At 41.3% G+C, this 23,349-nt stretch overlaps 1 protein-coding gene across 3 annotated transcripts in view; it reads right to left on the bottom strand.

The window, feature by feature from the left end:
* The window catches only part of LOC126162651 (klaroid protein-like), a 167,839-nt gene that overhangs the window by 53,644 nt on the left and 90,846 nt on the right, over positions 1–23,349 (bottom strand). For all 3 annotated transcript variants that reach the window (XR_007535094.1, XM_049919287.1, XM_049919288.1), the window contains 2 exons: positions 6,050–6,304; positions 4,327–4,542 (listed from right to left, as the gene is read on the bottom strand). Coding sequence is in view for 2 of the 3 variants with exons in the window: in XM_049919287.1 (XP_049775244.1) it covers positions 4,327–4,542; positions 6,050–6,304 (471 nt within the window). In the remaining variant the exon portion in view is untranslated. The remainder of the gene's footprint in view (positions 1–4,326; positions 4,543–6,049; positions 6,305–23,349) is intronic.

Raw genomic sequence — 23,349 nt, 5'->3', positions numbered from 1 at the left:
TAATGAAAGTATTTATTTTGTGGGTGATATGCCTTCAATCACTCTCAATAAACTATTCAGTTTATCTGAAATGTATTCCGTTGACCTACAATTTTGAATAGTATTTATAGACACATTTGTACAATAGCAGGTCGTTTCCTTTAAGAAGCATTTCAGTGTCCACAGGCAAAGACACGTCGTCTATGGAATTAATAGCATAGTTTCATTTTTCCCTTGAATAGGACTGTTTCTCAATCTGAAGTGTGAATGACCAACATCTCTGGTTTAGCTTTTACATGTAAGCAGCAATAGGGAGAGTTTAAATGGAAAACTGCCTGACAAAACTAGCTGTTTCCACAAAAAACTAGAAATGTACAACACACATTAGAAATAGTTTTCCTTAGCCCAATCCAATGCGCCGGAAGTTAGGATAAATTGTAGTTCCATATACAGAAACATTAACTGAGCCTGTATTTATGTCAGACAGGAAATGAGTTTTCATTGTAGTAACATAGGGCTGTCTTGCTGCAAGTAATGACGAAGCCTCACATGAGAGCTCTGCTTGGCAGTGTTTACATTACAATAGCTGACTGGCCACACTGCTTTCCAATTTTGGTAAATTTCTTGGATGCTTTTGCGAAGAGTCTCAACCTCAACATTAATCATTATATCATTGTACTCATTCTTTCAAGCTCTTTCAGATGCAATTATACTTGCTTCAACAACTTGATCGATACTAGAGTTGAAGCACATTATTACTTACCAAAGTACGTGGTCCTTAATGTGATATTACTTGCTGAAAACCTCATTTCAATATCTGGAACCATTCACAAAATAAAATGGGTGTTATGCCCTACACAACTCACCCTGCATTTGCATCTTACACAACTCACCCTGCATGTGGAACTATTTGTAATTTTGTTGTGTCATATAAACCCCACTTTTAATATTGTCACTGCCAATGTTTAAAATCTAACAGCTTGGAAAATGTTTAAAATCTAACAGCTCGGAATTTACTCAGATAAAAGGAACTGCATAGAGGAAAATGGAGCTGGTGCTTACATATTAGGGGTGAAATTAGTGAACCATGCCATAGAAATCTATAGACAATTTTTGGCAGTTTATGATGATATTACATAATACTGAAGGGAAGAAACCAACAGCTCCTAACTTCTTAAACTGGGGCACAGGAAGAAGACTAAATATTTTGCTTTGATGATTTTTTTAATAAATTTCAAAAATGTTTAGTTACTGTTTGATTCAATTAAACTGGAAAGTTCTACTTCATTTTTCATTCCAATTTTCTGCAATGGAGCAGTATATGTTAAAGTGATGTATCTCGAGCATATCAGTGCCATAACTCATTTGAGTGTCAGCAGATGCTTTTGTAATGAACTGATGCACAATTATCTGAAAAAGATAATGGCCGCATGCCTACAGGGAGCTGACTTTCTGCTTACATAAACCACTCCTCTGGCAGAAATTGCTCAGCAATGATGTTTGCACAATTTCGCACTGCCTAATAAGGAGCACGGTACTCCAGTACTGCTTACTGGAGCTGTGTAGTACCCACGTGCTGGAGCAGGAACACTGCTAACATCGCATGGACAGTGTTGCAGTGCACTGTTGTGCAATTACCAGAAGTGCATTCCCCAAGACTAATGTCTATGCACATGACTACTACAGACTCGTCATGCAATTACAATGCACAAATGGAAGCAATGAACTCAAGTCTTTTTCAGAAGCTGAAACTAAATCTAACATATTGGTACTAAAACAAAAAACATAGGAAGATTATGATATCTTTACCAAGAAAGACCTATTTTTGTTAATGTCATGAACAGTATATAGACAAATTACAAGCAAACATTGTAAATGATGAAATAAGCTGTTAGAAAAGATATTAACGCATTTACAGACTTATTTCACAGATACATGGAAAATGTTCAAAACTAGAACAATACACATAACAGGATATATCTGAAACACTAAGGATCCTGTAACATTACTTCTTTTTTTTACCTAATTATATACAAGATGATTTAAAGGTTGGCAGACTACTGATGTAATTAGGAAAGTACTGCTCTAATCATCAATGAAGCGCTTTCTGAGAGGTTTTGTTTGTGTGTGTGTGTGTGTGTGTGTGTGCGTGTGTGTTTTGGGGAAGGAAAGGGGGGGGGGGGGGGGGGGAAGGTGAAATGTGCATCCTCAAAATTCACGTGTTGTCTTATTATTTTGGTCACTCAATAGAAAATATTCTGTGTGAAATGGTTTTATAAAATTTGTGGCACACATTAAATGTTTATGTAATGTTCTTATCTGTAACATGCCTTCAATAAGTAGCCAACAACACTGCTTTTACTCATTGTAATTCTGATATCTTCTTTCTCATATTTTTCAATATCCTACTACTTGTTAATAAAATGAGATAGTAGGAATCATGAAACAAGATAAATTGTAGAAACTTTTAACTATCTTCTTAACAGTTAACCTTCTTCTGTTGCTATAAATTAAGTTTTACGAACAAGAACATTATTAAAACTTGCACCTCTTGTTCATCCACTTCAAACTGCAGCGTGCAACAACATGCAGTATTTACTCGAATCTAAGCTGCACTTTTTTTCCGGTTTTTGTAATGCAAAAAACCACCTGCGGCTTAGAATCAAGTGCAAAGTAAGCGGAAGCTCTGAAACATGTTGGTAGGTGCCGCCACAACTAACTTCTGCCGTCGAATATATGCAGCACTACACAGGCATGCTTTGCAGGCACAAAGATAAATACTGGCGCCAAAACCCCTGCGTCAGTAAAAAAAGGGTGGAAGCTTTTTTTCTCCGCCTCGAGTTTCGACCACTGCATTTTCATACATTATCCAACAAAGTAAATACAAATTCCATATTGTTCATCTTCGAATGTCGCAGCATTTCAATGTACTATGAAAATCCAACTGGCAAGACTGTTTGGGATGTTTGTCAATATGGCCAACTCTACGTTCTGGATTTTTTTCCTACCTGTGAGAAGAGACGGTTGCTAATAGGAACTTTTTTCTCTTCATCGTAAGTATAATACGAATATAAACATTTTGCCATTTATTCTTTCGTGTTTGCTGCTTTGTCATTTAAATCCTGTCTGCCTAATAAACTACGAAACTAGAGTAAGACAACAGCAAACGCGGAAGAATATACATATGATGTCATGTTTATATTCATATTATTCTTATGCCTAATAGTGATACAGTCAGAAATGAAGCACGGCAATTGCCTAGATTTTTAAATCTACAATGACTGTAATGTACTAAAGAGGCATCTGCAAAGATTTTCAAACGGAGAAATATTTTCACTAAACTCTCATTCAGAACATCTATCATACGCACTCTATTATTTGGTTCTTGATCATTACCAAAGAAAGCAGCAGTGTAAGTAACAACAAATAGCAGTCTCTTGCTATTGTTTCACTTATGAGGCAATTCCTCTCTCTCTCTCTCTCTCTCTCTCTTTTTTTTTAATTGTAAGCAGCGTTAGCGTGCACAGAAGCAAGCCATGCCGCATGCGGCGACAGGCCGTAAACACTCATTATCAGAATGCGACAATGCATGACACAGTACAGTAATGCATTTTCAGCTTAGAGTGACAAACACCTATAACAAAAAGACGCCACTTATCAGATCAAAGAAAAATAATCAATCAATTCAAACCAGACGAAGCACGTGAAAAAGTAAGGGTACCCGTATAAATATGGATGGAGCGCCTGACACACAACAATGGCTACTTGGTAAAGCTTCTAGGCTTACGACTCGAACCAAGCTACTGTAGCTGTATCGTCATTCATTTGACGTAAACTGTCTCTCACTTTGTTTCGATTTGGAGGTGCGACCTAAAACTTCTCTCCCCCCTTGAATTTAGAGTCAAAAATTTCAGGTGCAGCTTAGATTCGGGAAAAATTTTTTTCCTTTGATTTCAAGTCTCATTTTTCAGGTGCAGCTTAGATTCAAGTGCGGCTTAGATTCGAGTAAATAAGGTAGATTTCAAGTTGCTTTCCCATCACTGTAAGTTCCTTTCCAATTTAATGTAACTATAAACTTCTGGTATACAAGTCTGAGGGCTTACACATCTCTCTGCTGATACAATGTCATAATGTAACAAGTTTATAATCTTTCATGAAATTAATCTGTTAACTAGAACTACTACAAATTAGAATGTAGGCAGTAACAAAGAAGCCCAATTTGCAATGCATAACCAAATGCTAAGGTAAGAACATTTACAGACACACAACATGCCTGTGAAAGCAGACATCAGCAATTACACATTTAAGTCCCATCCTAATTACAAAGAGAAGCATACAACCACTCACCGAGCAGGATAAGCAGAGGCAGCAAGCCCAGGAGGAACAACTGCAGATATTTCTTGCGTTGCCTACGCTCTGAAGTTACGTGATCTTGTCCACCGTGTAACCAGTACAGCAACCAGGCAACAACCCATGTCTGGAAGCAGGTAGCCCAGTACAACATAAGTCCTTGGAACCTCAGCCATGCAGATGGCTGCTGCTCAGATTCCAACTGTATTGATGCTGTAATGGAAAACTTTTCTATTAGTTGCAATTTCAGAATTTACAGGTGACATATGGAACAAATAAAAGAAGTTAAATTACCCTTACAGTCAAATGGTCGCAAGCTCCAACAAAGATTATCGTGTATATTATATACCTACAAAAAACAGCTAGAGGGTAAATGTCTATTAAGATAGTCATGTTCTACATTTGTGACTGAACGATCAATTCATGACAACTGTGTGATGTCGAAAACCATTACAGTTCATGTTACACAGTAACTGCCTATGCTAAAATTTTAGCACATGTCAAATTATTGCATTTACATACATGCTCTGCAATCACCATGTGCAGTATTTGACAGAATCATTTCTGTGCTCCCTTTAATGTTATGGGTCCTGACTGGTCTACATGTCCCCAAAAACAATCTTATTTTGTACATCTTTACAGTCCAACACAATTATTGTTCATTATATTGAAGCTAGTAAGCAATGTTTAACTACTTAGATAAGCACATGTATCACACAGGAATGAGTAAGAGAGGTTGGCTGATAGTTTCTGATGAAACAAGAGTAACCACTCACTCTCAAACATTCTCACAGTAACAGCTCTACATTTACAGCATGGGAAACTATGCACAACCCTATTGGTCCCAAAGCAGACCTCGTTAGGTAATAATTTTAATTATTTTTTACATTTCTCCTCAAGATTTCAGACTGCACAGCCTACTGTTCTAAGACAGTTACACATGCTGCAACAACTGAAGGACCAAATTCCATGGGCAGCATAGAGTCTCTAGAGACAATGCATACCTCAGTATTTCTGCAATGATATGTAAGGAAACATAAGAGAGATGTATTGTAACCAACTCTCACACCTGCCTACAGAGACACTTGAGATTCTTGCTCTCTTATACTATACCTCTACTCCAGGGCACGTGCCTTAGGCCATCCGCCACTGCCCTCTCCATTATACCACATTTACACTGGAAAAAACCATTGTTTCCTTCAAATATCTACCTACACTTGTGGTCCATCAGACTGGCAATCACTATAACCTTTCTTTACTGAAGTGTATCAATGTAAATCATACCACTGTGCTAAGTACAGACTTACTTCATTGTATTGGTGTGATAATTAGCCTTGGAATGCTCACCCACTCCATCTTATTCAGAATTCACTTGGCATCCAGTAATAGAACAGAGAGAGAGAGAGAGAGAGAGAGAGAGAGAGAGAGAGAGAGAGAGAGAGAGAGAGAGAGAGAGAGAGAGAATCACCATGTCAAAGCGGAGATTAACAGCCAAGTTTTGAAATGGTGCACACATTATGATCACCACCATTAAAACTTCAAGAAGCATATTAATCCAAAATTTAAGGAGACCATCAACTGCATTTGATGTGCTATATTTATTGCCCACAGCTTTTATATCCATCAACTGGAAACCTATATTTTGCAATAGTATTCTTCCAATCACATTTTTGTTAAAGTTATTCTATTATTGTCATTGTTAGTTATACAAGTAGCTTACAGAAATGAGCTTCTTCCACATATCTCTCCCTTCTGAAAACACTGTTAACTCTTTGACTTGCAGTTGTCAAACTTTTTCTTGCAGATGTCAAAATTGTTGTTATATATGTCCATATTGTAATCAGCTTCGTAACAATTACAGACTTCTTCTCAGCTGAAGCAGATGTGCTGGCTTTATGGGCTGAGAATTTTTCATCAACTTCATCTACATCGGAATCAATTGCAGACCAGCGCTTCAGCTTTTCTGACACATACCCTGTAATCAAATTTTATTATAATTTTCACAACACAACTGGCAAGAAGTAAACAATCACAAATAAAAATATAAAACACGTACTTTAAATGAGAAGACAGTAAGTACGAAACTCTCATAGATAGAAGTGATACTTAAGCCTAATTCCATTTTGATAGCAACAAATAACATTTTATTAAATAAAACAATATACATTATATCTCTAATTTTGATGTAATTATTGGTTTTGGCTGAATTGCACTGACTGGCATGCAAAAAGCAACATTCCAATTTCTTTAAAAAACTGGAATTTATTTTAAATTTATGACACTAATCCATTATATTATGATGGAATATTGGGTATGGTCCCATCTTATAAGTGCCCAAAAATGAAAAAAGAAACATGATTATAAACAAATTTTGAAAATTCAGTGAGAGACGCACTTCATGGAAATTTTGAGTAAGCTCAAAGGTAATGCACATCTGTTTTGATGTTATACACTTCACATTTCACATCACAGATCTCCGAGACCTCCGTTAGCATCTTCAAAAGTGTCTATTGCCACCTGTTGCGCCAATGATGGCATTCAACCTTTACGGCATGCTCCTGATTAACGCGGTAATGGTAATTTCCTGTTGATCAATCATATCCCATTCTTCCAAGGGGGGTGTTCAACAGGGATTTTAGAGTCTCTGGATAATGCTGAAGTGCCCTCCTCACCAGCCGGTCCCAAATGTGTTCAATTGGATTCAAATCTTGGCTTTGAGCAGGCCAACCCATAGTATGAATCCCTGTTTCATCCAATGACTCTTGCAAAAGTCCCACAACATGTGGGCATGCATTGTTGTGCATTAGTGTAAAATAATAATCAATAAATGAAGCAAAAGGCACAACATGCTCTAGAAGGATGAGCGGTAAAGCTCCCATGGTCCACGAAGACCAAATCCATTCTTGCAGCTGTACTGATTCCTGCTCACACTATCACAGAACCAACATGAGGGCGTCCTGGACGACAATGTGCAAGAGAAATACATTTCTCTGGTCTTTTCCAGATCCTCTTTCTTGTGTCAGATTATCGGAGGCCAAATCACGACTCATCTGTGAACACCACTTGATCCCACTGTTGCACCGTTCAGTCAAGATGCTCCCTTGTGAAACTTAGTCAACCTGTGCAACAGTCTCTGGTGAGTTCCGGACCTGTAGCAGGTCTTCTGGACTGAAGATGGCTTCTCCCAGCCTTCTTCAAATGGGTCTCTCACTAAAATTGACCCCTCGAACCAGGTGGAGTTGATTTCGTGCTTCAATAGTGACAGTGTGACTGTTGTGGAGAACTTTAAATTGTGAGAAGCATTCATCTCTCTCCGACGCTCTTCTGGGCCTGTTCCTGGTCTCCTTGCAAAGCCCCCAGTTTCCCCTGTACCTTCATACAGTTCTGGAAATCATGGAAGTGTATTCTTCAACGCTCTGTAACGTAATGCACGCTGCAGCTATCTTCCACCAAAGCAACAGCTTTTGCAGCTTGTTCCAGGCTTAAAGGCATATTTACTCCAGAAAACGTACTACAAAAATCACAAAAACATCCTACAAATAAGTGTGATTGAAAGGGGAAAAATTCAGGGTACACAAATCAGTGCTGCAAGAGCAAGAAAACATTATTCACTCACATTCAGTGATGTGTTTCCCAGGTTGCGTGAGGGGGGATAAAAGCCCATAGCAAAAATTTGAAAGATGAATTAAAGTTCTGGGAAAAGAAATAAGAACTTCAAGGTTAGTCAATGACATAGTTCTGTCAGAAACAGCACACTACAAGGGAGATGCGTCGGACTGAACGAATAGTGCCTTGAAAGCAGGATATAAGATGCATACCAACAAAAGAAAACCTAGGATAATGAAATATACTTGAATTAAATCCGGTGATGCTGAGAGAATTAGATCAGCACAAACACCAAGTATCAGGTGGTTGGAAATAAAGTAAAGCTATTCACAGAGGACCAGTGTGGCAGCAAAATTTGGTACATATGGTAACACTTTAATGCAGAACCTATTTACACTGGAAAAAAGTAGTTCAAATGTGCCCACCAGGTGTAAAATCTGGCACAGTGAATGCAACAAAGACATATCCGTATTTACTCGAAACTAAGCCGCACTCGAATCTAAGCCGCACCTGATATATGAGACTCGAAATAAGGGAAAAAAAAATTCCCAAATCTAAGCCGTGCCTGAAATTTGAGACTCGAAATTCAACCGGAGAGGAAAGTTTTAGGCCGCACCTCCAAATCGAAACAAAGTTGGTCCATTGTAATATGAGACACAATTTAGGTCGAATGAATGACGATACAGCTACAGTAGTTTGGTTCGAGTCGAAAGCTTAGCAGTTAAGCTTTACCAGGTAGCCATTGCTATGCGTCAGGCGCTCCGTCCGTATTTATACGGATACCCTTCCTTTTTCACGTGCTTCGTCTGGTTTGAATCGATTGCTTATTTTGCTTTGATCTGATAAGTGCCGTTTTCTATGTTATAGGTGTTTACGTTAGTCACTCTAAGCTGAAAATGCATTACTAAACTGTGTCATGCATTGTTTGTCGCGTTCTGATAGTGCGTGTTTACGGCCTGTCGCTGCTCGCGGCATGGCTTGCTTTTGTGCGCGCTACCGCCGCCTACAATTAAAAAAAGAGAGGAATCGTCGCATTAGCGAAACAATGGCAAGAGACTGCTATTTGTTGTTACTTACACTGCTGCTTTCTTTGATAATGATCAACAAGAACCAAATAATAGACTGCGTATGATAGAACATGTTCTGAACGAGAGTTTGGCGAAAATTTTTCTCCGTTTGAAAATCTTTGCGGCCGCTTCTTTAGTACTTCAAATTCTGCACAGAAATTAGTCATCTTAGATTTAAAAATCTAGTCAGGTGCCGTGCATCATTTCTGACTGTATCACTATCGGGCATAAGAGTAATACGAATATAAACATGAGACGATACGTATATTCTTCCGCGTTTGCTGTTGCCTCACTCTAGTTTCGTAGTTTATTTGGCAGACAGGATTTAAATGAGATAGAAGCAAACACGAAAGAATACATGGCAAAATGTTTATATTCGTATTATTCTTGTGGTGAAGAGAATACTGCATGTGATTCACATTTCATCAGGTTCCTATTAGTAACCATCTCTTCTCACAGGTAGGAAAAAATTCAGAACGTAGAGTTGGCCATATTGACAAAAATCCCAGTAGTACCAGTCGGATTTTCGTAGTACATTGAAATTCGAAGATGAACAATACGGAATTTGTATTTACTTCGTTGGATAATGTATGAAAATGCAGTGGTCGAAACTCGGGCGGAGAAAAATGCTCGTCTTCCATTTTTTTTTTTTTTTTTTTTTTTTAATTTTATTTACTGACGCAGAGGTTTTGGCGCCAGTATTTATCTTTGTGCCTACAAAGGATGCCTGTGTAGCGCTACATATATTCGACAGCAGAAGTTAGTTGTGGCGGCACCTATCAACATTTTTCAGAACTTCCGCTTGCTTTGCACTCGATTCTAAGCCGCAGGCGGTTTTTTGGATTACAAAAACCGGATAAAAAGTGCGGCTTAGATTCGAGTAAATACGGTAGAAATGTTTCCTTATGTGATGAATTAGGAATGGGATGTGGGCACGAAAGATCAAACAAGTGGGAAAGGAATAATGATGATGTATTATTCACCATTACAGCTTGTCAAATGACAGTTTCGGTGTCATGTCATACGGTGTATAACACCTGGTGGCCAAAATAAGGTACAATTTTTTCCAGCGTAAATCAGTTACATATTAATGCATTAGTGTGTCTACCAAGTTTCGCTGCCATAGAACTTCGAGCCCAAACTGGATTTCCATGAATAGCTGCACTATAATTACACCGAGGTGACAAAAGTCATGTGTTATGTTCTAATGTCGTGTAGGACCTCATTCTGCCTGGCATAGTGCATCAACTTAACATGACATGGACTCAACAAGTCGCCAAATATCCCCTGCAGAAATACTGAGCCGTGCTGCTTCTATAGCCACTCATAATTGCATAAATGTTGCCAGTCCAGGATTTTATGCACAAATAGACCTCTCAATCATGTCCCATAAATTGGTAGATCTGGTTGGCCAAAATCATTTGCTCGAAGTGTCCAGAATGTTCTTAAAAACCAACCATGAAAAATTGTGGCTTTGTGACATGGGGCATTATCATTCATAAAAATTCCATTGTTGAATGGTTGCTAATTGTCTCCAAGTAGCCGAACATAACCACATCCACGCAATGATTAGTTCAACTGGAGCAGATGACACAGTCCATACCATGTAAACACAGCCCACACAATTATGGAGCCACCACCAGGTTGCACAGTGCCTCATTGATGATATGGTCACGAACCCAGGAGAGGTGCCGCAGCTGACATGGTGCCGTTAGCAAAGGCACTTATGTCACTCATCTGATTCCATAGCCCAATAAAGCCAAATTTCACTACACTGTCCTAACAGTCAAATGTCTCTCAGATTTCTGTGGTTACTTCAACCAGTGTTGTTTGTCTATCAGTACTGACAACTCACAAGCAAATGCTGCAGTTCTGTCATTAAGCAAAGGCCATCAACCACTGCGTTGCATGTGGTGAGAAGTAATGCATGAAATTTGGTATTCTTGGATCTCAGAATATTTATTTCCCTAATGAGTTTCGAGGTGGAATGTTCCATGCATCTAGCTCCAATTCCCACTGCGCATGCAAAGTGTTAATTTCCATCCTGCGGCCATAATTAAATCTGACAGCTTTTCACATAAATCATCTGATTAAAAATTACAACTCCAATAATACACTTTATTTTTACACCTTGTGTACACGATGCTACCCCCATCTGTATATGTGCATGACGCCATCCCATGACTTATCTCAATGTATAGCCGTCTGGCAGTACACGTGTTTTGCTATTTGGGATGTAAAATAAATGATGGCCGAAGTACAGTGGTGTACAAAATATAGACTGGCAATGATAAGGAAAATGTTTCCGAAGCAAAATTTGTTAACACTGAATATATATGTATGTGTTGGGAACTCTTTTCTGAAGGTTTTGGTCTGGAGCGTATCCTTGTATGAAAGGGGAACATGGGTGATAAACAGTTACGACATGAAGAGAATATAAGTTTTTGTAATGTGGTAGTACAGAAGAATGCTGAAGATTAGATGGATATACCATGTAACTATTAAGGTGGTACTGAATGGCACTGGGAAAAAAATGTATTGCCATCTCAACTACAAGAAGACATTGATTAGTAGGACACTTTGCGAGACAGCAAAAGACCATTGATTTAGTATTGGAGCGAAGTGGGGGAGGAGGTGGTAAAAGTAGTAGAGAAAGACCAAGAGATGAATACAGTAAGTAGGTTCAAAAGGATGTAGGTCACTGTAGTTACTTGGAGATGATGAGGTTTGCAAAGGACAGAGTAGCACGGACAGCTGCATCAAACCAATCTTCAGACCACTGACAACAACTAAATAACAAAACAAAACCAAAAATTGGTCCAGGAAATGATTTGAAATTGAGACAGAAATATACTGATGAACGTCTGTTAAAGGAAACATTACTCTCACAGCCTTTTTCTGAATGAAGGTGAATAAGTTAATAACCAAGACCTTTGCCCTCATATTGAAATATACAAGTAAAAATACAAGTAAAATTTATGCTCTTTTACTTGGTCCTGTAATGTCAGTTCACTAAAATACCACACAATGTGGGACATCTATATCACCCTTGGAAGTACCGGAGAGCTTAGATTCTTTTCATTTTATTGCCCTATCACTTTTATGTCGTGGGTAGACAATTTTCTTCTTGAAACTTCCTGGCAGATTAAAACTGCGTGCCGGACCGAGACTCGAACTCTGGTCCTTTGCCTTGTTGGTTCGCAGGAGAGCTTCTGTGAAGTCTGGAAGGTAGGAGATGAGGTACTGGCGGAAGTAAAGCTGTGAGGACAGGGCGCGAGTTGTGCTTGGGTAGCTCAGTTGGTAGAGCACTTGCCCGCGAAAGGCAAAGGTCCCGAGTTCGAGTCTTGGTCCGCACATAGTTTTAATCTGCCAGGAAGTTTCATATCAGCGCTCACTCTGCAGCAAAATGAAAATCTCATTCTGGAGTTTTCTTCTTCACCTCCTCTTGCACAATATGTGGCTGAGGAAGACAACACTTCTACCGTTTTGGTACTCACCAGAGATACTTTGTTTTTATCCTTTACCACATTTCCATAGTTGTAGGAACTCGTGACACAGTGAGATAAATTTTAGTAAGACTTTCACTAATCATGTGGGGCAAAACATCGACACAAGTAACATCCGCCGATCTTGTTAACTATGCTGTCATTCAAAATTTCTCTCAAACACCTTCCAAGTTTGACAAACAAATGAAACTGCTGCGCATGATCAAATATTTGACTAACTTGGAGAAGTTTGACAAATAGTTTGATCATGTAGTATAGGGTGCTTTACTCTGTGAAGACTCCTAAAATGCAATTTCAAAACAAACACAACCGGTTGGTTATCAGTTTAGGGGCACTCAACGACTCAACAGTGATTAACAGCAATGTTATCAGCGCCCTAACATGCATTAAAACAAATGAGTGTGGATAAAATTACAATAATGTGATCATACACACTAAGACAACAGTGAAAGAAGGTATACATGGAATTACATCACAAGTAAAATGATAATGGAGCAACAAGAAAGGCAAAGAGAAATGGAACTGGCTCACCACGTCCAAAACACATGGGTAAGCCAGTCACCCTGTTAACACATGAGAACCATCTCCCTAAAACCTTGAGAAAATATTGGACAATTCACAAAACTTTAAAATTCAAACAAAATTCATCTGAATGTTACTTAAAAAGAGGGCAGATCCATCAGAAAATCTTCCTTGGCACACTGGTCATAAAATAAAACAGTCCAATAAAATGTGATGTGTGATCTGTACACCACAAGCACCACACATTGGAGGGTCCTCTCACCGGAATAGGAAGCCATGCACTGTAGGGCTGTGGCCTATGTGAAAACAAGCAAGGAGAACCTTATCCTGTCTATGTGTGTGCAGGATCTCCCACGGCCACATTGTGGGCTTTACTGGACAGAGCTTATTGCCCGTCCCTTCCAGCCACTCATCTCCCCATCGATGCACGACTCTGTACCTTAACAGCAAGGCTATAGCATGCAGGGGAATAGCACAGTGAAATAATTGAGGATCACATCATGCCTCCTTGGCTGCTGGATCTGCCCTTTCATGCCCTGATACCCAGCAGAAATACACCTCCTTCAGTTGTTTTAGTTGGAGGAGGGAATTGAGGATGCTCTGGACCACTTCTGCCTGCTGGGTACAAGTGTTGCAGAGTGTGAAGAGCACTCAGAGAATTGGAACAGACAATAAATTTAGCACTGGGAGAACATGTTATCTGCTGCAGTGCCCATAAGATCACATATAGTTCTGCATTGAACACAGTGAACTCTTGAGGCAATCAGACATTTAGGACACAATTCAGGAACACAGAGCAACCAACCGAGTCCCCATTTTGATCCATCTGTAAAGACAGCTACATAGTCATGACGCATATTTAAAATGTCAGAAAATATCCCATGACAAACAGAAGCAGGAGTGAAATCTCTAATGTACTGCAGCATGTCTGAAATTACTCTGGGCCTCTGCAATAACCAGGGCAGCAGACAGTTAAAACTCTGGATTTGTGATTATACTCACACCACACTGAGTGACTCCAGCATACGCTGCATGTGGATCCCAAAACAACATCACTACTCGTGGACAACTGGAGGAAAGGCATTCCAGAGGCAGATGAGCAACAGTATGGTATGTGGGTGAAGTTGGAGCTGTGAGGAACTTACACACCTGACTAACAATGGAACTGCCACCAGATGGCTGCTCCCAGGCCTATGCACAGAGATTGGGTACGGGGCGAGTCTAATCCCCTCGTGGTGGAGAGCATCAACGATCTTCAGGTAAGGAAGGCCTCTCACTGACCCATATACTGTGCATCCATAGTCTAACCGTGAACACACAAAAGCCCCATGAAACTGGAGCAGACACTGCCATGTCTGCTCCCCAAGGTCTGTGGTTAAGCCACTTTATGATCTTCAGCACACCTTCGCTCGAGCTTTCTGGTCTTTCAGGTGTGCTAACAATGATAATTTGAAATAAAAAATGTGGCTCAGAAACCTCACCGAGTCTCCAAACCGTAGAATGGTGTCTCTCATAAGCTAGGCAGGTAACTAAAAAATATGATGAGAGTGATTAAAATAAGCGTGTGCATGCACACTTATCTGCAGAAGACTGAAAACTCATCTTTGCAGCACATTTGTCCAACCTTCGCACTGTAAGCTGCAACTGACAGCTCACTGTTGTAACACTGGAGGAGGAAAAGAAAATACCAAAATTGTCCACAAATAAGGAGCATTTTACAGGACTCCTTACCGTAGTCCTGATACTGCTTATGGATATGCTATGGCAAAGAGGGTAACACTTAAATCACTGCCCTGAGGGACAGCATTCTCCTGCTCAAAAAATTCTGATAGCGCGCCACTAACTCAGGTCCTAAAAAATCGACAAGACAAGAAAGACCGTAAGAAGATGGGGAAGTGGCCACGAAAGCCCCACCGATGCAATCGTACGAGAATACTGTATCTCCAAGTGGTGTCATATGCGTTAGTGGTATCAAAGAATATGCAAATAGTGATGTTTATGTAGAAAAGACTGCTCAGTACTCACCTCTAGCAGGGTCAAGTTGTCGACAGTGGACCGAAATCTCCTGACTCCACACAAGAGCAGCTAAGGAATTGCCTGATCTCCAACAATCAGGCCACACGACGGTCTTTCCTACACAGCTTGTTAATACACAACTCCTGTAACTACTGGGAGGTGTGCAGTCCTTTCCTGGTTGAGGAAAGGTATCAGAATTGCTTCCCTCCACGAGTTGGGGCAGTAGCCTACCGGCCCCATAAGATTAAAACACTCAAGGAAGATTTCCTTTTACGCTGTTGGTAGATGTCGAAGCATGCAGTACCTGATTTGATCGTGACCGGGTGCAGTATCAAGAGTATCAGACAGTGCTGATTCCAGCTCTCACATGGAGAAAGATCAGTTGTCAGACTCAGAATTGGTGGATCTGTAGTCCAGTATACCCTTCTAGAGTCTCACGGCAGTGGCAAGATGCTGGATGCTGGATCCTGGCTGGAATTAGCAGTAGTCTTTCCAATATGCTCTGCCACTGAATGATGTCTGCAGGCATTGTTTGGAGACACCCCTGTTTCAGCACTCCTGCCATTGGTAGACAACTGTGTTTACTGGAAATTCCCTGATAGCTTCCCATATTTTCGAAGCACAAATGGAATGGTTGACGGAGTTCATGTATGCTTGTCATGACCAGCTCTTGGGCACCTTAATTACACTCGAGCTTTGGCTCTTACGACCTGGAAGACTCTTAGGTTCTCTCCTGTTGGACGGCATGTTAAATGTCACAAAGCTGCATGCCACTCCCAGATTGCTGAGTGATATTTATCAATCCACCATAGTATGGTTGCCCCTAAAGATGACCTGATGACTCAGATGGATAAGTCAGCAGCATGATGGATCATTCATGTGAAGTGGTCCACCCATTCCTGGACACTGCTTTGGTATTCAAACACAGCCAGTTGGCTGAACAGTGTCCAGTTAGCCCTGCTAACCAACCATTTCATTTGGGTAATGCTCCACCCACTAGTTGAATGAGAAATGGGGAGTGGTCACTGGAATGAAGGTAGTCAATAACTTTTCATGAGGGCAGGAGAGCAGAAAGAGAGGTTGATGGCTAAGAATGATCCAGTAGCAGCACATAAATGAGTTATTGTACCCACTTTGAGGATGCAAAGCTCATGAGTCATCATGACCCGGTGGGCAAGTAGAGGTCGAGCCACACAAAATATAATGGGCATTAAAGAAATGGGCAGAGGAGTTGTTCTATGAGATCTGAGAGAGTGAGTATTTCATATGGCTGAGGTAAATACAATGAGAAAACAGTGATCCTCTGACACCAATTTCAACAGCAACTGCTTGCAGGTCAATAGCCAGGAGGAGAGTAGAGGAGTAGTGCACGTTAGTGACAAGCACAGTGACCCCTGCCTTGGCTTCTTCCTCCATCAGGCAATCCTTGCAATATAGCGTACAGCCCTCTAGCACAGGGACATCAGTATCTTTAAAATGCATTTTTTCTCAACACAAGCACAAGGAGTGTTCCTGCGCTACGAGTTTCAGTTCCTCCACGTGAGTTCTAAACCCACTGATGTTCCACTGTAGTTTGGGAGCTATTTCATTGGTGTGGTTTTAATTTACCCCTACCTTTGCACAAGGGAGGTGAAGTACTTTTAGAGTGAGGGGGAGTTGAGCGACTGCCCGGATCTGAGGCATCGAACTCTGTAATGACCTCCTCATCAATCAGGCATGCCAGAATGACATCTTATGATGCTCAGGACAGCTTTTGATCCAAAAGTTGCGATCCTTTCCCATGTACTGTCTCTTCGAAGATGAGGGGAGAAGTGGTTGTTGGGGTGCACTGCTTTCCGTGTGCCTTCTGGATGCTCGCCATGGAACTGCTGCTTGTCCTTTTTGTTGCAGCTGCTTGGACTGATTTTTCCTTACTCGCTTTGACTTGGCATGTTCACATGCAAGTACAGGTGCTTATGGTGGATTTTGGCACGTGGCTGTCATCTGTGTCAAAGTGTCCACCTTGGGAACAGAGTTCTGCACCATGGAAGAATATGGCGTGGAAAGACAGGGGGTTTCATTGTCTTATATTCTTTTTGGGCTTCAGCATAGGGGATCCGCTAGGACACATTAATTCCTATACCTTATGTTCCTTAGCAAAAGAAGGGCAGTCTCAGCTCCAGACTGGGTGGTTTCCGGCGCAATTGATGCAGATCACCGGTGATGAGCACTCAGTCCCAGCATCGTAGGCTGCTTTTCCACAATTCTCCCAGGTCGCTTCACCTCCACAACTCATGGTAGTACAGCCAAAACACTGGCATTTATAGCACAACATAGGGTTTGGTGTGCAACGTCGAACTGTAAGTTGATGGAATCCTGCTATATTATGTTCAGGCACTGTTGGAGAAATGAAGGTGACAAACAAAGTGGCAGTCTTTTCAGTTTCTACATTACTGCTTCACATTCGTTGCACCAGATCGACTATACTCTGGAATGTCCATTCTCGTTTCAGCTCCGCTATGTCCATATCCATGATATCATGGCATATGACCACACCCTTGCTTCAGTTGAGAGATTTGCATCTCAACAACGATGCCATATTCACCCAATTTGTGCAATTTCTTGGGAAGTTCAACTTGCTTTCACCAATTAGTTTTGACTAGCAAGATAGTATTACATAAGCGTTTAAAATACACTAAGGTGGCAGCAAGTCATTTCAACCCTTTATGGGCATAAAAGGTGGACACTTTCTCAAACGTCCCCTCCCTCCTCTTGATCACCAGAAACATGTTGCTTGATGACTCCATGAGCCCTGTTATTCACAGCTGACTTTCTTATTATCAGAGGGCTATCCTCTCTCATTCTTTTGGATGAGAGGGTGCGAGTACTCCCAGGCAGTACACCCATCACACTACGAGGAGAAGACTTCTAGGGTTCCATCTTGGTCCCACAAGCAGTTACGGAAATAAGGGTCCATTTAGACAGAGCCCACATGCCTGAGTAAGCCTTATACAACTGAAGTGCAGCAGGTTCCCCACAGGTTGTCCACTACTGACTGTTCCACCTCAATGGCCAAGCACCTTATCAGTGTGCAGCACATCTTGTGGCTGGCTGGCTTTTTTTTTTTTTTAGTTAGTTGTTACTACCATCATTGCGATACGGCCAATCAAGCCAATATCCCAGTTGCCTGTGACACACAACATTCCGACACCATGCTGCACGATGGGTCTAAAAAATGTTTTCAACAAAATGATTTCCATGATCAAAATACATCACAAAGTAATTTCCATTTGGGTGTTGCCTGTGTCTATAGCACAGAGAAGATCAGTGTTTTGTGACAAAGATGTCAGCATGTTCCAATCAGAAAAAAAAGGAAATTTTGAAACCTATAAATTATGAAAATGAAAATACCTAGTCACCAATACAATTATCTGCTAATCTATATTAAAGGATTTAAAATTCCTATCAGCTGCATACAAAGTCTCAGTGCTGATTGTTAACAGGTACTACTTCTCATGGCACATAATTGCTATTCTACAGTAGATATTAGTGTCTTCAGGTTGATATTAAGCTGACGGAAGAAAATAATCAACAGCTGTTTAATATAGCTGAGTAAGCAGCAGCCTGAAGAAATTAGTTGCTTCCCCATTAACTGTACTTTGTTAAGTACACTCGGTTCACAACAGTCCAATATCATAGTTTCCAACACCTGCTTAACAATATGTAACTTTATGATTAATGGAAAATCTCATATAAAGATGTGAAACAAATACTAACAAAGAGATAGAGGGGCTGGCCAGTACTTACCTCAGCTCACTACAGCCGATAGATACACATAAAACAGAACCGAAAATTTACATTCCTAGCTTTCGGAACAAATGTTCCTTCATCAGGGAGGAGAGAGGGGAAAGAAAGGGAAAGAAGATTCAGTTACTCACAACCCAGGCTATGAAGCAACAGTGAAAGGAAAATAGGTAGGGTAGCAAGGATTCCCTCTGACAACCACGCCTCCATCCTTGCTACCCTACCTATTTTCCTTTCCCTGTTGCTTCATAGCCTGGGTTGTGAGTAACTGAATCTCCTTTCCCTTCTTCCCTTTCTTTCCCCTCTCTCCTCCCTGATGAAGGAACATTTGTTCTGAAAGCTAGGAATGTAAATTTTCGGTTCTGTTTTATGTGTATCTATCGGCTGTACTGAGCTGAGGTAAGTACTGGCCAGCCCCTCTATCTCTTTGTTAATATGTAACTTTACTCATTCCACATCTCTGTAGGTTTCCCTTCACCATGGAATATAATCAACTCATTTTTATAGCTGTAACTATAAGTCACCCACATTTTTGACTATATGGTCTGCCTGTTTTCTTGTTAGTTTATGGTTAATGTAGCTGCTGGCTCGTTCCTTGTAGTTGAAGCCGAGTCAGGACACTTCATGAGATCTATTACCTGATGTAATATCTGATGCATTTACTTTTTTTTTCTTTTCCTTTCTTCCAGTCACCTTATTTGATTGTCTTAAAGTAGAGTTCCTGCTTATCAGCAGCTCTAAAATCCCGTGTGTAGCCAAGGAAAGGTTGTACTTCTTCACATTCTCCAGCTGTTACTGAAGAAAATAAGATAACTTCTTCTCATGTCACAAAAGAAACCATGTCCACTACTTTCCTTTTACAAACCAATATTTCCTTGAATGAGTGTACAGATCATTTGAGTGATCTGCGAATTAAGAGCAGAACAACTTTTCAAATGACATATGCCTCGGAGATTTTATCTTCAGAAATATTGCAGGAAGATGTTAATTGCCCAAGGTATATTGGATTGTACCAGAACGAGAAATGGAAAAATTTCTCCACATCACAGTGAAATGGGTGATTTTCAGTAAAAAAACATGCATTTATTCCACTCAGTTCAATGCACTTCTGAAACATTTTTCCAATGAGTAGATTTCTAAAAAAATATTTTCCAGTTTTCTTGTTGTTTCAGATTTGTTTGTCTACTAAAGCTTTCAATGACTTCCTCTGTCATCATCATCATCATCATCATCATCATCATCATGACTTAACTGCCAAACAAATACGTGTGATGCAGACACCACAGAACTTCTGTGCGCTACCGGAGATTATCTCAATTCTCTATGAAGGAAGTACAACTGTAGCAATGCTGATTCCGTCAGAATGCTGGACTATTAGATAACTCAGCTTATTTCTCTGTAGCTCTCAGCACAGAGTGCTTGATTCCATGCACTTCTGAACTAACTAAATGCTGTTATTGCACAATCTGATCTCAAGAACTTCTTTGATGACCGAGACCCAGTACGTAGCAGCACGCGATAAAGATTCTCATCCCATTCATCTCATTAAACAATTGTGTTTAACTAAACATTCTCACCTATGGTAGCAGCATATGCTTGTAAGGCTGTGTTCAGCAACAACAGATTTGTCAGAACTATGAAATTAATGCGACATTAGTGGTCTGTGTAGCATTCAGAAAGCTTACATACTGACTAACCAATGTAGCTTCTACTGCATTCACAAAAAGCATTACAATCCCAGAAAAATGGAGACCAAGGCTGTCTTTCAGTGGGCACAGCACCTATAATTTTCTTGGGTTGTCTGGAAACAGACTGGATCCATCTTTGACAAGAACTTTTTTCTTTTATGCAGTTACGAAGAAAGAAATGTGACAGGCTGATCAGATGGAGTATTTCCATGTTTTCATTTATTAATGATGGCTAACTTAATACCCTGTTTACTACAGCTGTTCTTCCCAAAGTCCAGCTGGTCCTTGTTAGAGCTTTCATCGGCCTGTTAAAACCTGATCCCTTTCGGACTGAATTTATGAAAGTTTTCAGCACTGAGATACTTGTAGTAAATTGAGCTTGTGAGCCACCCATAAGATTGGTTGGCTGGTTGGTTTAAAAGAATGGGGGGAGAGGGAGGGGGGGGGGGAGGGACCAAACTGTGAGGTCATCAGTCCCCTTGTTCCCAGTGAAATAATTACATAAAGGAGAGAAGAGGGGAAAAAAAAGGAGACGTACAGCACAATAACAGGAGAAAGGAAGGACCAGAAGAACGACAGTAGGACAACCAACACTACTATGGACAAAACGGGAAAAGAAAGCCACAGAAAGAAGCAAGAAACAGGTAGAAGGGGTAAAAACAAGAGAGCAGATGACCGTGGCTGGCTGACCACGAGAATACAAAGGAAAAGCCAGCCAACCTGCGACACATTAAAACATCCAACCTAAAAGTATTAGAGCACACAAAGGGATAAGACATACGCTAAAACTTATATAGAATGATAAAACCCTAACACATCACGTATAAAACGTAAGACTAATTAGCTGATGAGGCGTTGTCAGCTAAAATTAATGGCAACGAGTCCGGTAACTGAAGAATCTGTCACAGGGCAGCCAAAGGAGGACAGCTCACCAATATTTGGGCCACTGTCAACCGGGTGCCGCACTGACACTGAGGCAGGTCTTCATGGCGCAGGAGGTAACCTTGGGTCGCCCCAAGCGTGGCCAATCCGGAGCCGGCAGAGGACAACTCATTCCCTGTGAGAGACCCGCATGGAAGACTTACACACATTCGCAGTCTCCTTAATGACACGCAGTTTGTTATGCGTACTGTTATGCCATTCCATCTCCCAAAGCCTAAAAACCCTGTGGCATAAATCAGAACGCAGGTCAGGTTCAGAGATGCCTATCTCCAGAAGCGGTTTCCGCGAAGCCTGTTTGGCCAGCCTGTCGGTAAGTTCGTTGCCTGGGATTCAGACATGACCTGGAGTCCAGACAAACACCACTGAACAACTGGACCGTTCCAGAGCATAGATGGACTTCTGGATGGTTGCTACCAAAGGATGACGAGGGCAGCACTGGTTGATAGCTTGTAGGCTGCTCAAGGAGTCAGCACACAGGAGAAATGACTCTCCTGGGCATGAGCGGATGTGTTCACGAGGACAAAACGACAAAATATGGCCGCCAGTTCTGCAGTGAAAACACTGCAGCCATCGGGCAAGGAGTGCTATTCTACATGTCCTGCATGAACATAGGCAAAGCCAACGTGACCATCTTTCATCGAGCCATCAGTGTAAACCACTTCATGGCCCCGGTACATGTCGAGAACTGAGAGGAAGTGACAATGGAGAGTCACAGGGTTAACTGAGTCCTTAGGTCCATGTGAAAGGTCCAGGCGAAGCTGCAGCCAAGGTGTACACCATGGATATGTACATGAATGGACCTGATGTATAGGTGGTAAAGGGAAGGACTCCAGTTCAGACAGAAGGGATCGCAAGCAAACTGCAACTCTTACCCCTGACCTGGGCCGCCGATGTGGGAGACGGGCTGCCGCAGGTGGGAAAAGGAGATGGTAATTCGGAAGCACAGGAGAACTATAAACATGCACAATGTAACTGGCCAGCAGTTGTGCATGCCTAACCTACAATGGAGGGACTCCGGCCTCCACTAGGACACTGGTCACTGGACTTGTGCCAAAAGCTCCTGTCACTAGGCACCACAGTGGTGCACTGGATCGAGTAAATGCAACACTGAGGGTGCCACCGAAACATAAACCAGACTCCCATAGTCAAGGCGGAATTGAACAAGGGCTCTGTAGAGCTGCAGCAGTGTAGAGCGATCTGCACCACAGTTGGTGTTGCTCAGGCAGCGGAGAGCATTGAAGTGCTGCCAGCACTTCCACTTAAGCTGACAAAGGTGAGGAAGCCAAGTCAATAGGGCGTTGAAAACCAGTCCTAAGAATCGATATATCTCCACTACAGTGAGTGGATCATCATTAAAGTAAAGTTCTGGTTCTGGATGAACGCCACAATGCTGACAGAAGGGCATACAAGACTTTGCAGGCGAAAACTGGAAACTGTGGGCTACAGTCCATGACTGCCTTGTGAATGGCTCCCTGCAGGCGCCACTCAGCAACACGAGTACTGGTGGAGCAGTACAGAATGCGGAAATCGTCTGCATACAGAGAAGGTGACACAGACAGACCTACCGCTGCTGCTAGATCATTAATGGCCACTAAAGGTAGAGGACACTCAATAGAGAGCCCTGCGGGACCCCATTCTCCTGGATATGGGGGAACTTTGGGAGGCACCAACTTTGATATGGAGAGTACAAAGCGACAGAATTCTGGAGGGGGAAAAAAAAAAAAAAAAAAAAAAAAAAAAAAAAAATCGAGAGCGGGCCTCCAAGGTCCCACTTGTGTAACATGGCAAGGATATGATGTCATATGCTTTTCATGGATCAAAAAAAAACTGCAGCCAGATGTTGGCATCTATAAAAGGCTGTTTGGGTGGCAGACTCGAGGGATACAAGTG

The sequence above is a fragment of the Schistocerca cancellata genome, chromosome 2 (genome assembly GCF_023864275.1).
Source record: "Schistocerca cancellata isolate TAMUIC-IGC-003103 chromosome 2, iqSchCanc2.1, whole genome shotgun sequence".
Lineage (NCBI taxonomy): Eukaryota > Metazoa > Arthropoda > Insecta > Orthoptera > Acrididae > Schistocerca > Schistocerca cancellata.
Note: the sequence above shows the minus strand (reverse complement) of the source record. Positions and strands in the feature narration are given on the sequence as shown.